At 38.3% G+C, this 20615-nt stretch overlaps 1 protein-coding gene across 3 annotated transcripts in view; it reads left to right on the forward strand.

Moving 5' to 3' along the window:
- The window catches only part of ANKS1B (ankyrin repeat and sterile alpha motif domain containing 1B), a 50908-nt gene extending 35029 nt beyond the window's left edge, over positions 1–15879 (forward strand). For 2 of the 3 annotated variants that reach the window (XM_010023425.1, XM_010023439.1), the window contains 4 exons: positions 2083–2166; positions 6742–6879; positions 13048–13215; positions 14406–15879. In XM_010023425.1, coding sequence (XP_010021727.1) covers positions 2083–2166; positions 6742–6879; positions 13048–13215; positions 14406–14516 — 501 coding nt within the window. In that variant the 3' untranslated portion in view covers positions 14517–15879. The remainder of the gene's footprint in view (positions 1–2082; positions 2167–6741; positions 6880–13047; positions 13216–14405) is intronic. The other variant, XM_010023432.1, reaches the window with a different exon arrangement.
- The last annotated feature ends 4736 nt before the right edge of the window (positions 15880–20615 follow it).

The raw sequence follows: 20615 nt of genomic DNA on the forward strand, positions 1-20615 counted from the left end.
TAGCCGTGTTTGTATAGTGTGTTGGAGGAGAAGAGGAATTTTGCCGCTAAGGAGGCAAGGAAGGAGATAATTACAATAATCAAAATGGGAGACAAAGAGCTCCTGAGTGTAGCTGTTGGGATAGAAAGAAAGGACAAAAGTTGGATGATTGCTGGGTTGCCAGATGATTAAAGTGATGTTGACATATTTGCGAATATTTTGTCTGGTTATGAGCGTATGCGGGGTATATTGCTTGTTATTCTGATAGATGTATGTACTGCAGCTTCTGTAGAGTCACTGTCGTGCTTTCTGTGCAATGAATTTTATGAAAAGGCTCATTTAAGATCTATTATAGAGACACACACACAGAGGTATGTACTTGCTCTGCTTTTGGCAGGGATGCCATTTCTTTTTCCACTCAGTTGAGAGTCATGCAAATCAGATTAGTATCTTCCTTCAGATTTTGTTAAGAGTCTTCAGGATGTTTTACCATTTAAGCTTTCATTTTTTGAACAGTACCTAGTGTTCTGGGTGAAAGAAGCTTTCTCTTGGATAAACTGATGCTTGTTGTCTTCAGTCACTTGTCATTCGATACTGAGAGATGCAGCGGTCCTCTCTATTTCGTGGATGCGTGGGGATCTCCTTGAAACTTTAATTAGAGGTTTTAGCCTTCATGGCATGGACACTAATTGCAGAATGTAGCTGGATCTGTAGCTTTGAATTTTATGCTGGCAAAATTGGAGTCTCATTTGATTCTGGAAGGAATGAGAGCTGATAAAGGACTTGATTACAGCTTTTTTTCTTCTAAGCTTTTGTTTGTTTTGCTCTTTAGTGTTGGCATCACCTGTTCTTCAGACTTTTTTTTTTTTTTCTCAGAAACAGTCTGTGTTTTTAAGCTTTTATCTGTACTGTTTCATTTTCCTTTAAGAATACAAAACCTCTGCTGCTCATTTTGTCCAGCTGCTCTAATGATCTTTCTGGGTGCCAGTTCTAGACCTTTCAGTGTGTTTATGCTCTCATTCTGTGTGCTGATGTTTGTTCATATTTAGCTGTAACTGACTTTACATTTCCCCCTCAAGAAAATGTTTGATTGATCTCTGTGATTGTTTGCAGATACTCCCATGAGTGAGTGTTATTTGAATGTTATCTATTTTATTTATCTACAGTAGTTTTGTACAGAATAGTTCGGTCGTTGCCTTCCACCTTAAAAGAATTCAAATCAGCTGTGAACTGTTATGCCCATATTTGTTTTGTTGGTTCATTGGTTTTGGGGTTGGTTTAGTAAATTTGATCTGTAAACTAATCAACAGATTTTTCTGCAAAGAACTTAAATCTATTCCAAATATTTTTCCAACCTGCTCAGCAGGAAATATCATTGCTGTGTGCATCATGTTGACAGCACACAGAAATAGGCAGCTGTAAAGAAAAGATAGCTGTATAGAAAGACATGAACTGTAGGTAGGAACTGTGGCACTGAGGGAATGCAGAGTAAGCCTTGGTGCTAATTCATGGGAAAAGCAGCTTTCAGCAGCAGTTGCACTCAAGGAAGTGCAGACGGCCAATCGTGACACAATACTGTGCTGGACTGACAGACTGACTGGCAGGGATACCTTGTGTCACGAATACAACTGCAAGAAGGCAAGAGAGGGAAATATTTCTAAATGATAAGTAGTTGCAGCAAAGAAGCAGTACTAGGGGAAGTACTGCACTGTTGGTTTTTACATCTGGGATGAGCAGGAAAAGGGGAGGGGAGGCAGGCATGAATGGGGCATATCAGATAGATCTTAAAGAGACGCGTTTTGGGAAACCCCTGATTGCATTACTGGCCTTTTTAAGCCTGGGAAAATAATTTCATTCTCTTCCCATCATGCTAGGGAAAATGAGAATTTTCACCATACTTGCAGCAAACTGTAAAAATCTTCTTAGTCTTGTAACTACAAGGCAGCTATTTCAAAAGCCCAGAGCATAGCCAGCTCAAGAAAAAGTCAAGTATTTGGCGAAGTACCTTTTGTTTACCTTACTTATTTTGACAGAAGAAGAGAAAGAGCACTGGTCTTGCAATGCAGCACAACTCTAACAACATCTTCATTTTGATTCCAGAAGTCTACAGAACAAATGAAGAAAGTACCAACCATTGTCCTGTCCGTCTCTTACAAGGGAGTCAAATTTATTGATGCAACAAATAAGGTATGTGTAATTATTCAATATTAGCTTTTATTTCTCTCAAATAGGAATATGAGACTGGCTCTCTAAGAGCACCAGTACAGAGAGTGGACAGAGTTGCACTTTGTGTTTTCCTCTCTTTTTTATCTTCTTTCCAAAATGGATATAATGTCACTGTCATTCTCCAGAAACTCAGTCTGGAGGACAAATGAGGCAGCTTTAATGGCTCATTTGGTGAACAATGTCCAACCTTCTGCCATTAAAAGGCAAGCTTATCACAAAAGACATTTGGCAGTGAGCCTCTGTGGAATCCTTTACCATATTTTTTCCTATACAGTTCCTTAAATATACAGAAAATATATGCATATTTGTTCATTAATATATTTGGGGGGGAGAAGCGAAGAAAAGATGCATCAATGAAGACTAAAGATGCAATGTTTTATACAGGGACAGCCATTGTGAAAATAAGAAACATGGGCCTTGAATGTTCTTCTCACATGCCAGAGGCTCTCTGAGAGCTGTTTTCCTGGTACTAGCCATTTGACCCCTTGAACTGCAGCAGCTTCTTAACAGTTGTTATTCCATATTTTTTTCATCTTCCTGTGTGGCAATGCCCCTGTGCTTTGTTTCTTACATTTTAGAATACATCCAACATTCTTTAAAAATGAAAAAAGGGAGAAATTGAGAGATCAGAGAACTCAGTGATGGATACAGCAATGGGTTATTGCTTAGCCAAAGTAAACAAGCTTACAAGCTCTGTAAGCAGGTGTAAAGTAATGCATGAATTTCTCTTCTTTGGATGTCTAAAATGGCAAGAAAATGCAATCCATGCTGATGCTTGCATATGAATAGAAGTAAAATTACCTTTTCTGTTATGTGACTAAAACTCACTAAGCAATATGAAAAATAAATTTGACAACCCAGCTACCTGACCAGGTTAATAATGTATACAACTGCTTTGTGTTGCTGAACATTCAAACCACGATACATCTAATCCAGTATCCGTCCGACTTGCCGTCAGTCAGTTTTTAAAGGTGTTTACCTAGAACTGAGTTTTAAGTGAAAGAACAAAAGCAGATTTTTGAACTTCTGGTAGAGTTTGGAAGCCATATCTAGGGTTAGAAGATGGCATGAAAGAATAAGAGAGATGAAATTGCTATTATGTCAAGTATGGTGTATTTGCCAGAGCAGAGAGGCCAGGGATTCCTGTCAGCTCCTTTTTCTTCCATTGATTCAAAACTGAGCTTCTACAACCCTCATTTCCTTTATGTTCTCTGATGTGCAGGGCACATATCAGGACATTGTAATGCTGTTAACTCTAACTTGAATAAGGCTGTTTTCAGCTCTTATATCTCTGTAGTATAAAGGATGTAACTTGAGTGTCCATAGCTTTACCAAAAAAAACCCACAAAAAACCTCAGGAGAACAAAAGGAGCTTCCAGTATCTCTTTGCACAGTGCATATAATCTTATGTAAGATGGAAACTTGAAAGAAGTTTGGCAAACTGCATTAGCTCTAGACCAGTCCCACTGAAATCCTACGCCTGATAGTGCAATAGATGAATTTGATGGAGGTAAATAATGCCACAGTGTTTTTTCTCAAGTGGTAGATTGCTTTTTCTCCAGTTCAAAATGTGCGCTGCCTTTCCCTTCTGTAAAAACCAGGTAATAGCCTGCACCTCTCCCAGAAGCGTTGTTATCATCCTTGTCCACAGTGTGCTGTACCCAATTCCTTCAAGATCCAAAACAGATTAGCACTAAGGTGAGATCATATTCAGACTTGTACCGCTTCCATCTGAGCTTATAGTTGACAGCGCTGGGCACCACTTAGCAATAAATGCATACTTTTTAATGACAAAAAGTAGCTAGCAGTTATGTGCTTGAAAACTCAGCTCTCATGGCTGTTCATCCTTTTCCTTTATGCTAAGACTTTGTATTCTGAGTCATAGCAGGCAAAGCTTCAGGTGACAAAGGGGCCCCGACCTCATTCCACGACAGTTATTTCAGTGGCGCCTTGAAGCTTGGCATAACACCACTCTGACATGACACCATTTCTTTGCAATTGAGGCCAGAAAGAAATTGCTGCTTAGGAAAAAGCAGACTTGCAGAAGCTTCTCATGGGTCACAGCTAACCCTAACTTCTGGGTGATTTCTGCCAGGAGGGACGTTGGCTGATACAAGACAGGCAAGCAAAAGCAAGGCTGCTTAGCAAAACACTGATCTCTCCAAGGTATTTCCTTGGCAGAACCAGACTCGACTTTCAGCTTCCCTTCTTTTCGAGAAGCGCCTGAGGTTTCTCTTGCCAAACTGAGTGACAATTTTTAGAACAACGGCTGTACAGTGACAGTCAATGCCTGAGGAGGGTTCCCAGAACAGCGAGCTGGTTCACAGCCTTCTGATTTCTACAGAGTAAGACTGTGGGTCTACTGGAGTAATGACCCTAGGAAACAGTAAGCACATGCACTGAAAACATGATAGTTTTGAAAGGAGATCACAGAGGGTATCCTATAAAAGCTAGGGAAAAGCTCAGTTTCAGTACTCATTTTCATCCAGAAGATTTAGTTTAGGTATACTTTATTTTATTCAAACAAACTTGATATGAGTATGTTTCCAAACTCCACTTGGTTTAAAGTGAAAACATTAAAATAATCTCTGAGAGTTTTGACTCAAGTGCAAAGCCCCGTGTCAAGCCCAGGTCAGCCAGGAAAAGTTTCAGCATAGCAGAGCTCTTTTCACGTACACTGCATAAATTCAAGTAATTACTTTGTGGCTCATGATTTGGCATAAACACTTCACGTGATTTTAAGACCTTCCAAGATTTAATTCTTTCTTCTTTCTGAACTACAGTGTTCCCAATACAACATCAATGACAGTGTATTATAGCTGTATCTGTGATTATCTAAATCCCTGGGCTTGGTATAATTGTAATTCGCATCAAAATCTTTATTGAGGGTAAAAGTTATCAATTTGAGAAGAAAGAAAATAAAATGCTTAACGTAAGATAAAAAGCCAGTGATTGTTAAGCAGAGATTATACGTGTTATTATAAATTAGCATATATTGAAACATAAGTACTCTTTTTGTTATTTTAATGAATAATGCATTAAACAGAAATAATCAAGTATGTTGCAACAATGTAGGATTAAGAGGATTATTTCATTTCCTCAATAACAGTTTCCTTACTCATTTTTTTTTCTGTAATTTGAAATTCGGAATGCTTTTTCTTAAGATTTTTCCTAAGCCATGTTTTCGTCAATTACATACATTGATGTGTCTTTTCAAAACCTCGACACCTACATGCAAGGGGGAAAGTTGCTACCTAGCAAATGAAAGAAGATATGGCAAAGCATCTTAACTGACTTATTTTTATGTATTTCCTGTTCTTTATAATTTAAAAAAAGAGAGAGAGGGAGGCAAGAAAGTGGGAAGGAAAAGAGAGGGGTGAGGGAGAGCCAGAGGTTGTTTTAACCTGGACAGATGCCACTGAGGCAGCAGCAAACAGTGGCTCTGCAAGGGACTGGGACATGACAGATGTCACATGTTCTGTGGTGCGATAGCGATGTTGTGCTGCAGGAGGCTTGTTCATTTCGGGGTTTTGTGGAAAAGCTACAGCCAGCAGGGCCGTAATTCAGAAAAGCTTGTATAAACTAACTGCTGAGTAAATTCATATCCAGTGAATCATTCTTCTGTTTAAATAAATCGTTTGAAATGGGTGTGTTGCTGAAGCAAGGCCTAATCATAAGCCACTCTGCAGTATCTTCTTCTCTGGCTTCATGGTTCCTTTGGCCTGAACACAGTAATTACATATGAGCAATTTATGTAATGAATATTCATAATTTTCTCCAAAGCTTTAAGATAGCTTTTTTTTATTTCATCAGATGGACATGCCCCACCTGTATCTCAGTAGTATGCTATAGCTTACATTGGCTGTTGCAAGTAGTGTTGCTCGGTGCATGGATGGTTTAATTCTTCTACATCTTTCTTACAGGATGCTGTTGGCAGTAAGTGGAGAAAAGTTGACAGACCCTTCTGTAGTTATCTTTTTACTAAGCAGAAGCCTTTTGAGAGCTCAGGGTTTCAATTATGTGAATGCTTGGTGGTTTTATCTCTTGGAAAAGTATAGCTGAAATTTGTCAAACAACATGTGCAAAAGCCGGGATATTGAGCCTGTTAGGTTTCACTAGATGCTGTCTGTCAGTGGACTGAGCAGCGTCATGGAGTGACCATTATACAGAAAACCAGCAGCATCATAAGATGCTTATATAGTGCTTTGAAACTGCTTTTACAGCTGTGTGCCAGGAAAGATGTCTCTTTGTCAGAGGATCCTGAATAAACTGTACAAAACTCAACCAGATTCATAGGGGAGACTCTAGAATGTAATTGTTTCCAACCAGATTATTGGCAATTTTAGATATCATTGGAGAGAGTCACAATTCCAGTGATCTATGTAAGATCACACATGGGGTGTACTAAATCTCTTCTTACTAAGAAACTTTCAAAATAGTAAAGCAGATGAACATAACTGTAAACCAAAACCCACATCTTTTACAACTCTTTTAAATTTAATTCCTAAATTGATTGAAAATATCTTTTTTAAACAGAATATTATTGCTGAGCATGAAATCCGTAACATTTCCTGTGCTGCACAAGACCCTGAAGACCTTTCTACGTTTGCGTACATCACTAAAGACTTGAAGACTAATCACCACTACTGCCATGTATTCACTGCATTTGATGTGGTCAGTTTATAGAAGATACTTCATTTAATAATTGTTTGTAATACTATTTTAATTCTATTGAAACCTTTTCAGGGTATATGGGGGTTAATGGAAGGTGTCATTCATTTACCACATGAAAAGGCTCATCTACTATGGGATAGTAAAAGGACATTTCTGGAGAAGAGCTAATATTTTCTTTGATACTATCTCATTTGCTATCTGAAATAACTCACCTCTGTAATCACAGCTGTTGACTGTAAACTTGGCAAGTAGCATTTCATACAAGTCTTGACATATAATTCTTCTAACCTAAGCTATAGCCTTCCAAGAAATTTGTAACAAGCAGGTTTGGCCATCCATTCTGAAATCTGAGTGCAAACCAGATAAACAAATCAGAACTGGATCAATGTGCATTATATACAGTGCTCAATCCTGCTAAAAGGTAAGTTCAAGTAGTTTGAACTATGTTTGCAGGGCATCGTATGTTTTTAACTGCATTGTACTGCCTGTGGTGGTAAAATCCCACCTTCACAAAGCAGATGTGGGCTGCTTTTTTGGAACAGAGGTGAGATGTTGCCACCGTAAGTGATTCCTTCAGATTTCTTACCTTGCTGTACTGACTTCTAGTGTTTCAGTGTTAAGCTGGATCAGTCCCAAAAACTCAAAACATCTATCTAAATATTGTTAAGACTTTTTGACAATATATTGAATGAATTGTAAGACTGAAGCTTCCACTGAAAATGTGTAGAAAATGTATGAGAAGTTTTCTGTTTACTTTAACCAGAGAACCAAAACACTTAGATATCTGACAGAGACCACACAAGTAGCTAATTACCTATCTCAAGAGTTCCTAGGAATATTTGGCTACCACACTGAAACATTTGAAACATCTGTGATAACAGAGATCTGTGTATTTTCCTTTTTGTGCTCCTGTGTAAGTTTACCCCTGTAACTATCAACAGATTAAGTTATTAAGTATTATTATTAAATACTGTTATTATTGTTACTATTATAGGGTCCCTCTGTTCTGCTCTGCTGTCCTCTCTGTCATGTCAGTTGAATTTTTACCTTAACAAATAATGCAGATACGGAATTTGGGGAAATTTTATTTTAGCAGCACCTTTACCTTTGCCAAAAGATTGCCTTTATTTTGAAAATAACACATTAATGCTTTAATCCTTTACTTCCTTGTTCCAATCTTCTTGCCTAGAAATCTCAAAAATATTATTTCAGCAGAAGTCCTTACAGCTCCTGATATTTTGGTGGAAAATGACTAAGTTCTTCATATATTTATGCTTCTCAGGTGGTGATGCACAGGCTGCTACTGTTTCAAGAAATCATGAACACATATCAGTTAGTCAGTCATGCTGTTCCAGCTAAATTTGGTGAAATAAGTAGTGGCTCTGATTTTTAGGACTAAGAGGACTTATTGTCCAAAACTTTCAGGAGTGCTTGCCCTCTAAGTTAAGCACAAGATAAATTTAAGATGCTATTAAAACTCTAAAACCATTCAAGAGAAAAATATTTTAGTATAGTATAATGTGTGTGAAGTCTTGAAACATGCTTATGTGAATATAAATGTGCTAAATCAAAGAGATTAGAGGTGTCTGAACTGAGGCATTTTATTTGGGCCTCGGAAAATAGTCAACATTGCAGAGCGAGAGCTCTGGGAGAGTTTAAATAGTAACATGTACAGAAAGGTAGGTTTGAAGGAATTTTAACATTTTGGTTCAGTGCTTTTGTTGTTTAAATTCTCTGCTGACATTTTGGTGTCCACAGGGAGTAGAAAGAACTTCAAAATTTTGTTAAAAATAGAGACCATGGTCAATAAGATGTTACATTATATAGCTTTTAGCGATAAGTGAATCAGCTGAAATTAGACTGATGGAAGTTATTATTTCTCATGATCTATTTAAATACTTGTTAATGCTTTCAAAGTACTGCTGTTTCATTTATAGGATTAATAATCAAGCACAAACAAAGAGCCAGGTATAGTAGATGAAATTCATTTTCTTCTTGCTTGGCAAGGAAAGAATAGCGATCCAGGAATAATTACAACATTTTGTTCACTTCCTGTACCTCAGGAGAAGCATTTAATACCCCAAGCATTTTAGCTATTTTAAGCAATACAGAAACTTTAATGTCTAACTAACTATCTTGACTTAGTTTTCTCTTGCAACATAATCCTTAGTAGCATGTTACCTACTCAAATATTCTTTTTGTGTTGTTTTATTTCTCAGAACCTAGCACTTTCGAAATCCCAAAGTACAAGCCCCAAAAACAATAGCTAGATATGCAGAGTGCAAGCATACAGGACATTACATTTGCTGTTCAAAGTCTAAAACTTACGTTAGCCTAATCTTTGAGTTAGCTAATAGAAACAATCCTACCTGTTAGTCAATGGAGAGAAGTCAGTCATATTAAGAAAAATACAATCTGAAAGGGTAGAAATCCACAATAAAGTAAAAAAGATTCATCTAAAACATATATATTATGGTAATACAATATATGCAATGGTATGAAAAAAATTTTACTCTCTCAGGTCCTGCAGTTCCTCAGGAAATGTGGGCAAGAACAATTTTATTTTGCAGCTAGGAAAGCATTTTAGTGTAGTGACATGTCAATCACTGATACTTACGATTTGGGAGTGACTGTACATGTAACTTGTCTACTCAATGTTAAATTCTATAATCAAAATTGCAAAAACATCAGAAAATTAAAGAATATTGAAAAGGACAAGACTTGGGGGAAGAAGAGGATTTATTGTTCAATATATGAGATCTTTATGAGTCTCGTTCACTTATAAAGCAGCCCTAAAACTGTAAGTGAAGGATTCCCTCTGGAGAAACGAAGCATCGTAACAGTTCCTATACTAAATTCTGGTTCATAGACGGGAGACATCCAGAGTAATTTCCATCAGAGATTCCTTTATTGCCCAATGCACCTATGAATAGAATACAACTGGCAGTAAAAAAGTCAGTTAAGATGTAATAAAACAATTGGCCATTGCAATAGGTTGTCTGAGTTAAGGCGGCTGAAGAGTCCTGACTCAGGCTTGCACCGGGGCACTGTTGTAACATTATGTGGCAAACAAGGCAGTTGACCTCATTTCTCATCTCCCAGAAATTGTTGCTGAAGGTTGTTAGCTCACTCACTCTCCTTCTCTGCTGAGCTGACTGTGGAGCAGGATTGTAGCATCCTCAGTAAGTAGCACCATGGTCCTGAAAGTTTTGCCTCCTTTCTAAGGAGCCTGGTGGAGTGCTGTAAAGGTCAATGTCTTCCACAATGACCAGCAGGTCTACAACTTTTGTACTAAGTGTCTTTCAGGGAGGCAGATCTGTTTCCTTCCTTTTGTACCACATGTGAAAAAATCAGATAGTCTCTCACTCCATCAGAATTTCTACAATGGATTTTGTGATTTGGTTTTCCACCCACATCCCCAAGGTACTCCTGCTGTTCTCTCTCTAATACAGCACCTGCAAGAATCCATACCAACTCTAATCCTCATATTCCTCTTCCACTACTTCAGGTGAGAAATTCCTCAAACCAAACTTCTTTACTTCTGGGTTTTTTCAAAATACAGTTTTTCAGATAGGTTTTTTGTTTTGGTTTTGTTTTTAATTTTACAAGGCACAATTATAAAGCCCTCCTTGCATCCACTTGCAGATTTCTCTTCATCAAAGCTCTACCGCAGTACACGATGTATGAAATCTACGTACAAGTTCAGTTTACATTTCAAATCTTGAACAGAACAGTGGATGTTCTGTTTTGTTTGCTATATTTCAAATATTTATTAACCATAGGAACAGTTACATGTTTTCTGTGGCTTTCAGGCTCCAGGCAGGCCTGTTTCTTCATTTTACAGGTTACAAAAAGAAAACAAATCATAGTTGCTTTAGATGAGATAAAGGAGCCAGACTGGATTTATGTCAAACTCTCTGCTTGTCTCCACTCTTATCTCAAGAGCTTTCCAGGCCTATGTCTCAGTGACCTTTTTCTACGCCACACTGATGGTACATTTTCTCAGTCCCAGTAGTATTGCAGTCTGTGTTTTCTCGAGGCCATTACTATGCCCTGTCCTGTTGACATATTCTTTAGCAATAGTAATAGCCACCGTAGACAATCCCATGGTGATATATTATACTGCCTTACTGCCATGACAGCTGATTAAGATGTCTTTAGAATAATATCCTTGTCCTACTAATAGATGTGCTCCGTTTCAAATAATATTATTCTGTACATTTTTAACAATTATACTCTGTTGGTCTTAATTCCATAGCTAGCATTCTGCTAAAAGGCAGGGCACTTTGTAATAGTCTCTTTAGTCTTTCATTTATTACTCCACTGGCAAACTGCATCCTCAGTGTTTCACCATCCTGGCCAGTCTCCATAATTTAAAGAGGAGACAATGCAGAAACTACTGATATCAAATCAGACAGACGTTTTTATTTGGGAAGCTATGAAACTTTGGTTAGCTTGCTGTTGTGACCACAGTCATAGCAGCTGAGAACATATCCCAGTGGAGGAGTATAATTGCTTTCTGTCTGACCTAACAAAGCCCAAAGCTGGCTCCTCCATAAGAAGCTCTTACAATGAGCTGAATATGCTGAATTTAGCCTCTACTATCTCAGTATACATGTGTAGTAACAAAAGGATGCAGTTTCTTCATTACTACAGTGAAATTGCAGTGTAGGACATGAAATAAAATGTCCTGCATTTTACATTAACACATTAACTGTGTTTTGACAACTGAAGGGCAGATAGTGTGCTTCCAAGTGTTTTGTATTGCCTTCTGGCTTGTCGCAAACTCAACAGCTAGACTTGACTATGTAAACAGATATCTCATTTAAAATTTTATCAGAAACATGGGAATTTTAAGGGATCACCTAGTTTCAAAGCAATGCAGGATTGCTTCCAACTATGGGCTGCACAGGTAGAGGAAGGAGATGGTAATTCTGAATTGCATTACAGATGTATGAATTATTCTGTGGAGACCATAGGACATAAAGTGGCAGGCCTGAAGGCTTGCATTTGCTCTGCAGGGGTTCAAAACGTTGTTGCAAATTGAGTAGCCTAGAAATAGGCTCTGGTAGGAGCCTAGAAGTAAATGTACCAAAACAAACCCACAAACCTGAAAAAAAATTACCATAGAAATTCACTTGCAGTTTAGATTAAGATCAGATTTGAAACTCACAGCTGCTTTTTCATTGATGTAAAACTGTGCTGAAAAACTGTTTATACCAACCCCCTGGTTCCTCATTCATGCTTTATAAACCTTTCAACAGGTTTTCTTCGACATGAGAACTTAAAGTATTCCAGCAATACCACTAAACTGTCTTAGTCTCAAGAGGCTGACAACTTTGGTCATACACAGTAACCCTCAAAACACGCTTACCAGAGTATTCTGATATGCCAGTTTGAGCTCAAACATTTGTACTGCTAGGGAAAAAAACAAAAACACACCACAAAACATGAGAAGGTTTCCCTAGCACTTGAAACATGCATCTGATGTGGAACACTGACTGTCGTGCATGCGTAGGTGCCGCATCTGTGGAGCAGGAGGGGGTGGACTAGATAACCTTTGAAGGTCCTTTCCAACCCAAACCATTCTATGATTCTGTGATTCTATGACATTTGTTTTCGTCCTTTCGTAAGTACCACATAAATGCTGCATCCTCTTCCCGTGCTGTTCAGTGAGAGTGCAGTGCATCCTGAGGCACATGGCCAGGGAAGCAGCGCGTCAGGCTGCCAGTTCTGGAGGAGGACAGGTCAGCAGAGGAGTTCTGAAATAGAGCAAGGCTGAGTGTCAAATAGATGCAGTAGTGCAAGATGGGTGGGTTCTTGAGAGCAGCAGGTCTGGGGTGACCTGAGAAGAGGGGGATGAATGCACTTGTTCTAAAAAGAGATGACACACACTCACCCAATCCTGTTTTCATGTTTAGTGAGACAATGTTTTCAAGGTTTTTAAGAAGTAATTACTTTCAGTACAATAAATTACCCTTAGTTTGGTCTTAATCGATGAGAAATCAAATGACAGATGTAAATATTAGAGAGACTAAAGAAGTCATTACCAGCATGATTTTAATTATTTACATTACAAATCACTTCTGTAAACAGTACTACTCCACTTCATGTGTCTGATGATAGTTCAGCCTCACTCTAATTTTAACTGGTTTTGTTTTGTTTCAGAATTTAGCTTATGAAATCATTCTTACACTAGGACAAGCATTTGAGGTGGCCTATCAGCTTGCACTACAAGCACGAAAAGGGGGCCATTCTTCAACCCTCCCAGAAAGCTTTGAAAATAAACCCTCCAAACCTATTCCCAAACCACGTGTTAGTATTCGGAAGTCAGTGGTAAGTAAAAGGTAGTTGTGCATGCAAAAATAACAAAATTCAGCTATACAGTTAAGAGCTGATATATTAGAAGCTGTAAAAATAAATATACCTGTTGAGTCAGAAATGCTCCCTGTCTCAGTTGTGCCTCCTCTGCTCATCAGCTGGTGGGGTTGTGTCACTGCAGCACAGGTAGCCGTTTCAAACAACTGCCCATTTCAGATTCCTCCAGATAAGGCATGGCTCTTTGAATAATTGCAGAGCTTTAATTGATTCAGTCTACTTCCAATGTATTGTGATTTTTTTAAGTGCTGAAGGTGACAGCCAGTGCATACCTCTAAAACTCTGCAGTTCCATGGACTTTCCTGATCTCCTACCAAGAAATAAAACTTGCACCAAACTTGCTTGATACACTGTCACTGCATATGTATCCTAATCAAATTACAAATCCAAATCAATTTACAATTATCTTATCAGATCAAGCAAGTTCTTTTCTTACCTTTTTTTTTTTTTTGCCCCTTGGCTGACCTTCCTGCTCCAAATCTGGGATTTAATATACTTTTTCAGTATTTTCTTCGGAATCCCAAACACCTAAGAATCCAAGCTCATTGGAGCCTACATATTAATTGCCTTTAGAGTGCCCTCCTGAAGTGCATAAATGACAGAGGAATATTCTTTTATGGTAGAGTTTTTAAAAATATTATGAAAACTATCTTAAACGCACTGAGATTACAGGTACAGGGTCACTGGGAGGGAAAACGGGAAAAATGACCGCACATTGTATCATATTTGCTGGCTATAAAGTGAGAACCATACTCTCTGATGTTTAACGATTGATTGGTTGAGAAGAAAGGGAAAATAAGTGTGACTGTGCACTTTGTCACCCATTACCACAGAAACTTGCTCCATAAAATTTTAAGATAGAACATTTCCTGATGTCATCTTCTGCCTCAGTAGCAAAAGGACTTCTCAGGATCAGGCATGGGTTTAATGAACTATGACACCCTATAGCTCTCAGCTAGACATACCTCTGACATACATAGGAAAAAGAGGGCAACCATGGGTACATGGGAGTGTAGACCACCACACTCACTGCTGTAGGACTTTGTAGATACAGGATTTGTTCCCTGTTCTCTTAATTCAAACAAAAACTTTGCTAGAAATGCTGTGCACAGAGATGGTAACCCTGGATGTTTGCATTTGTCTTAAAGCAGATAGATCCGTCCGAACAAAAGACTCTCGCGAATCTACCTTGGATTGTTGAACCTGGACAAGAGGCCAAAAGAGGCATTAATACCAAGTATGAAACTACAATTTTCTGATACAAAACTGTCCCCCCTTCCTTGTTGTGCCTTGCACGCCAAGCAGTCACAGCACAGCCTTTCCTTTTTGGCAACGTTTCAATCCAGCAGAGAGGAAGACTGCACTGTATGAGTGGCCTTGTAACTAACAAAAAAGGCTGACAGTCATTTCTGGTGATGTTCTTCTTCCTGCAGCACTGACAGAAGAATGACACTATATGAAGACTTTTAAAATTACAGTCCACAAGAGGAGTGAGAAACCTTATTTTTCACGCAGTTCTCCCTTGTGATGCTGCCACAGTGCTTTCTTTGATTTCTTATTTTAGAATTCTACTTTTTAAGAAATAAAAAAACCGAAAGGTCTCTAAACAAACACTAATGCTGCCTATGAGTAGAATATTTGATTGGTTTTTTATTTAAATCTTGGCAGTTTTTAATTGAAATAGAACCAGAATTAATAAGTAGAGTATTTGTGAAACCACTGAATTCATTAATAATTACTGTGTTGAATAAAGAACTTACTAAAGTGACAAGAAATTAGGCACCCTGATTTCTGTGTGCGCTGGTTTTATATGTAATCATTGGTGTCCTTTGATCCTCTACAGAAATAGAACCTCTTGCATTGTCACAAAGGATCAGAGTTTTATGAATGGTTAGAAAAAGGTATTAATAATGCACAGAAAACATTTATTAGATATTTTTATGGAAGAGAAGTACTATAGGAAAACATATGAATATTTATGGAAGGAAGCCAGATTAATTATGACAAATACTGTTTATTTTAAAGTTAAGTAAACCACTGCTATTGCAGCATTATGAAAAATGTAAGAGTTGTAGCATCAGTGCACTGGATGTTCCATGTGATCAGTCTGGAATGAAAGTGGAATGGTCATTCTACTACACCTACATATAGCTTATGCAGTTCAACATTGCTATAGCCATGAATTCTACTAGTATTTTTAAAAAATAATCTCAGTGGTTCTAAAAGAAGTCAAAACCATGGATTTTTGCTATCAAGATTTCTGTCACAGAAAGCTTGTTTAGAAGCGTGTTGATAAAATTCTACTGCAAAAACATTTTCTAAGTAAAAATAGTGAGAAAAAGAAAAAAATTCCAAAGTAATAAAAATGTTTTCATGGAACAAAACAGTTAAGCATTTGCTTAATATTTGATTAAATAAGATTTACTTACATTTTCTTTGAAGTGTTTTAATTTTTTTAATGTCTGTGGAGTATTTGTATAATACCATGATGTATATTTATGTAGAACTGAAATTATAACAGTACAAATATCACTATAGGAGAAAAATGACATTTTAACGTATACTGTTCTATCCAGTCAAATTGTGAATCATTTTGAAGTTCATTATAGAGATATTGATAAATTGTGTGGTTGTCTTACTGTTTTTTTAATTATTATTTCATATCCAGCTGAGGTTTTCAGTTAGAATCATCAGTTGGTAAATTCCAAAACATGGATAATTGAACTTGGTTTAAACCTGATCATTGTATATGGTTTAGTTAAACCTAATCATAGCGCTGAGTGATGACATACTTTTAATACAGTATTCAATTTACTTGAACAAAATAGTTCCGTGTACATATTTTTGCCTATTCACTGTTGATATGTATGTAGTCAACTGACAGTAAAAAAAATAACACTAAAAATATGGTACCAAAAGGAAAATTGTATAGGAGAACAGTAAATAGTAGCCTCACTGCAACAAATACTTATGTAAATATGCTTGGGCTTCCAGTTATAAATTTTGTAATTTTGTCATTTATTTATATCCTATAAAAGCACACAAAATAAAATGAAGTTGTACAGTCCCAATGCTTTGTGCATCGTTTCCTCATTGCTAAAGGAAGTAAGGGGCCTGATCCAGAGGATACTGACATCAGTGAAAGGTCCTCCCCTCTCCTTTCCCAGGCTTTGGATCTTCTCCCAGGAAAACCCAGGCATTGCTATGGAGACAGTTTTGGTTTAGAATACAGATTTTGTTTACAGATGGCAAATGCTTCATACTTTCAATCCTTAATTACCTGGATCTTTGGTACACTACTGAACTGCTGACTTACCATGTTTAATCATACCCTATAAAGACTCACACAGGGAGTTATGTTAAAACACATTCACTTTAGGCTCCGAAAGTACAAAGTGGACAGATTTTCAGGCTATGAAACTGGGGCACCTCTCATGTGGCTGAGTGACCCCTAAAACTAAAGGATGAGACAGGAGCTGCAGCACAACTCTAAGCAGATGTAAGGGAAAGGAGTGAAACAACAGGAAGAACCGGCAACTTGCAGGAGGAATTTGATCAAGGCTCATCAAAGAGATGTCAAGCAGGTAAGGCGGCACAATAAGCAGCTGAACTTGTTTGGGAGAGAGAACTGGGGCAAAAGAGACTGCGGATGGCTAGCAAGACTGATGAAAGATGAGGCAGATGAAAGACTGGTGGGGCAGGGAATAAATGTGAAAATTTTGGGGATGCAGTGAGGCAGTGAACAACTGGATCCCCCACAGCAGGCATAAACTGAAACCAGAAGGAAGAATTAATAGGTACAAGACACTTCTGTACTTGCAGAAACCTGAGATTTTAGAGGGAAACATTCCTTCACTAATCGACACTACTGCAAGCCAGTTGGAGAGAAGTCCATGGGGTCCTCTCTGGCATGGGCAGTGAGTCAGCACTCGTTTCTTCAGACCCAAAGAAACTCCTACAGACCTGCACTAACCCAGACCAGTTACCACTTGACCTTTAGTCTTTTTTGGTCAAGGTGACTTTCCATTCAAGTTCCTATTATGCTGGAAGTGTACAGTAAGGGGACAATGATCAGTCTTGAAGGTATGGAAAAAGACATCTCCAAAAGATCGGAAAATGAGGAAATTTGCTATTTTTGACCTCTACACTCAAGGTAAGAGGGAAACAGAGGCAGTCAAGGAGAGTATGTGAAGAAAGGGAGCATTTGGATGTTGCAAAACCAGGAGTTAATTGAAACAACTGCCTTACAGTGGGAAGGTGAACAAGCAAGAGAGATCATACAGAAGTAGGCTGCATTTGATGTTATTGAGAAGATAAGGAAATTGGAATGAAAGTGAGGTAAGTGTGGGTGACAAAGGATTTTGAGAATTATTTGGGTAGTGAGGTCTCTAATATGCAAGGTAAAAAAGTTGCTGCTCAGAAAAGGCTTAAAGACTGGAGAAACTCCAGTGAGAATTTTGTGTGGTGGAGGTGGAGGGTTTCCTAAAGCAGATGTTGCATTTCAGACTCAACAGAGTGACTTCTCCAGCCGGGTCTGGTGTTTATTAATAGCCATATGAGCTACAGCTTACAGCTGGCAGGAAAAGACACTCAGCTTTTCTGGTTCTGATATTTCACCAACAGCTTTATGAGAGGCTGCCTCTCCTGCAGAACAACAGTGTTGCACATGACTTGAAGTTTGAAGCCAACACCTCAGCATCAAAAACAGGCAAGAACATAAAATGACCATTGAGAAGAGAATTAGCAGGTCATGAGAAAGGTTGTGTCCCTCCTTTTGAAAAGAAAGCAGCATACTAGACAACTAATAAACTTTCACAACCAACTGTGAAATAGTTCACAGCTTCCATGCTAGGTTAAAATAGGCAGTTTGTGCCATGTGCAGAACTGTCATTTAATTTTGCCCTAGATTTCTTTCAGTGTGTGCTGTTCAGCTGTCCTGCTTCACACTTCACTGGAGGATGATGTCTTAAGGTGTCATCAAGACAACAGTCTAGAAATAGTAACTTCAACTGTCCCCAAACTACCAGCCCAAAGAACAATTGACTACAGAGGAACTGTGTGGCAGCGACAAGCGTGTAAATGAAAGACATGACATAAGAATTAGAGACACTCTTTAGATGGTGGGCACTCACCTAAGAGGAGGGATATCCATTATCTCACATAAGAACACCAGCTGAGGGGAGTCAGATTAGAAAGGACTTTTAATTTGCTGGAAATATTGACAGGATTTTCAGCTCACTGGAAGGCACAAGAGATAATGTTCAGGCTTCTCCTGAAAAGCTTCCCAACTGTTTAGTGCTCTATAACTTTAAGTGAACCAACTTCTTTGCTAAACTAGTAAACTGACCATATTGCTATTAAGTCCTCTTCTGAATACACTGGTTCTAGTTAACTTTCACACATGTGAGCTGATAACCCGAGCTAGACAGAGGCTGATCACAAACAAAAACACAAGATCGACTTGCAGACAGAGTTCACACTAGGACATAGGTTTGGTGGATGATTTTCTTCCTACTGGCTGGACAGTCACACTCACCTTCATTAGAAACCTGAATGCAACCAGCCCAAACACTGCTGTCCTACTGAAGAGGCAGAAAAGAGAAGTCAAGGAAAAGGCCTATGGCTTTCACCTTTCAGGAAAGATGTGTTCCAAATGCCGGAATGGGAAACAGCACCTCCATGCCTGGCTCCCACTCTTGTACAATACCACAAGGAAATTTCTCTTCAGTCCTACTTAATGTTTATATGCATTTGCTAGTAGCACATATTTCACCTTTCTACTGTGGAAGTGAGGTACGTAGATATCTTTGAGAATGTGGGTCTGGGTGAAGTGGAAACAACTAGATAGATGAAAATGCTATCAGGTATGTAAATGAAACAATATTTTCTCTCTCTACTCTTGCCACCAAGAGCTTGGAACAGAAAGCTATTTTTTGTATCAATCGAAAAAGCTGAATTTGAAACACTTTACAAAAGCCTTACAGAAAAAGCGAAGCTAAGACAGAAACTGAGGGCCTTAGGCTGCTTCCTTACACATGGAAAATATATCACTAATCTAGCATCATAAGCTCACTTAATTGTAAGATACAAACCTTTTTATGGGTTTTTTTAAACAAGACAATTCCTATCTTCAAGTCACGAGAAGAACTGCTCAAATTCTCCAGATCCTTATCCAAAGGTAAATGTATAAGAATAAAAAAATCCTATTAAAAAACAAAACTAAAAATTCATGCACAATGTTAAAGATGGGTCAGTGCTTGAGAAAACATGTCCAAATTTCAAGGCAGTATATCCATTATCATCTTTTCTAACCACATAATAGAAAACACAAAAAGTCAGAGTGAGACAAAGGAAATGGAAATATGCTCCAGAATAGAGAATACCTAAAGAGCATTAACTTTATCCTATAGTGACACCATGAGGAAAAAAGAAATAGACTACACTAATTTCAAAACCGCATTAGATGCAGTGCAGCCTTCAATCTTCTGCTTGTAATTGTTGGGTAATGATAACTTCTAGGCTGCAGAATTAAGGGTTTGAGCATGTCCTAAGCAAAAATATCCTGATGAATATAATTGAGGATAGTACCACTTATTTCTTCAGTTTACATTGCAAAGATTAGTAGAATTCTTTTTCTTTAGGTTACCTTTATATACTTATACTATTCTGTACAGTCTGGAATGTATCAGTGATGGGTTAGGTGAAAATTCTTCATTGGAATTGAGCGAACATACTGAGACCTCCAAGTATCTGGGAATGCCGTGCATGAGCAGAGGTTGATATGAAAAGATGTTAGATCAATCACCATGGCCGTGTCTCTGCCACAGCCGTTACATTACTCAGCTACACTTACGTAAAGCTTCAAGAATTACCTAGGCCAGATACCTCAAAAACCTTGAAAATTAAACTTATTTTTACAAGAAGTAGTAAAGAAAAGATGGTACAAAGGTGCCATCACTATCCCCAACCCCTGATATGGCAGGAAAGCCTTTAGGTGAGAAGTATTTAAGTAGTTCCAGCTGGTGATACACACGGCCTGTCCCCTATACTACAGAAACAAATGGGGAAAAACATCCCTGCCAATCTGACTTAGGGGAAACCCATTTCCCAGACAGAAATCTAGTCACTATGTGACACAATCTACAAGGAAATTGGACTAGGAAAACAAAACATGTTTCACCTGAAGGCACAGATCACCTGTGTGCAATACTGCACTTCCTAAAGTAGCCAATCTCACAGAATGGTTTGGGTTGGAAGGGACTTTAAAGCTCATCCAATTCCAATCCCCCGCCACGGGCAGGGACACCTTCCGCTAGACCAGGCTGCTCAAAGCCCCGTCCAACCTGGCCTTGAACACT

Source organism: Nestor notabilis, unplaced genomic scaffold (assembly GCF_000696875.1).
Source record: "Nestor notabilis isolate BGI_N333 unplaced genomic scaffold, ASM69687v1 scaffold16620, whole genome shotgun sequence".
In the NCBI taxonomy this organism is placed as follows: domain Eukaryota; kingdom Metazoa; phylum Chordata; class Aves; order Psittaciformes; family Psittacidae; genus Nestor; species Nestor notabilis.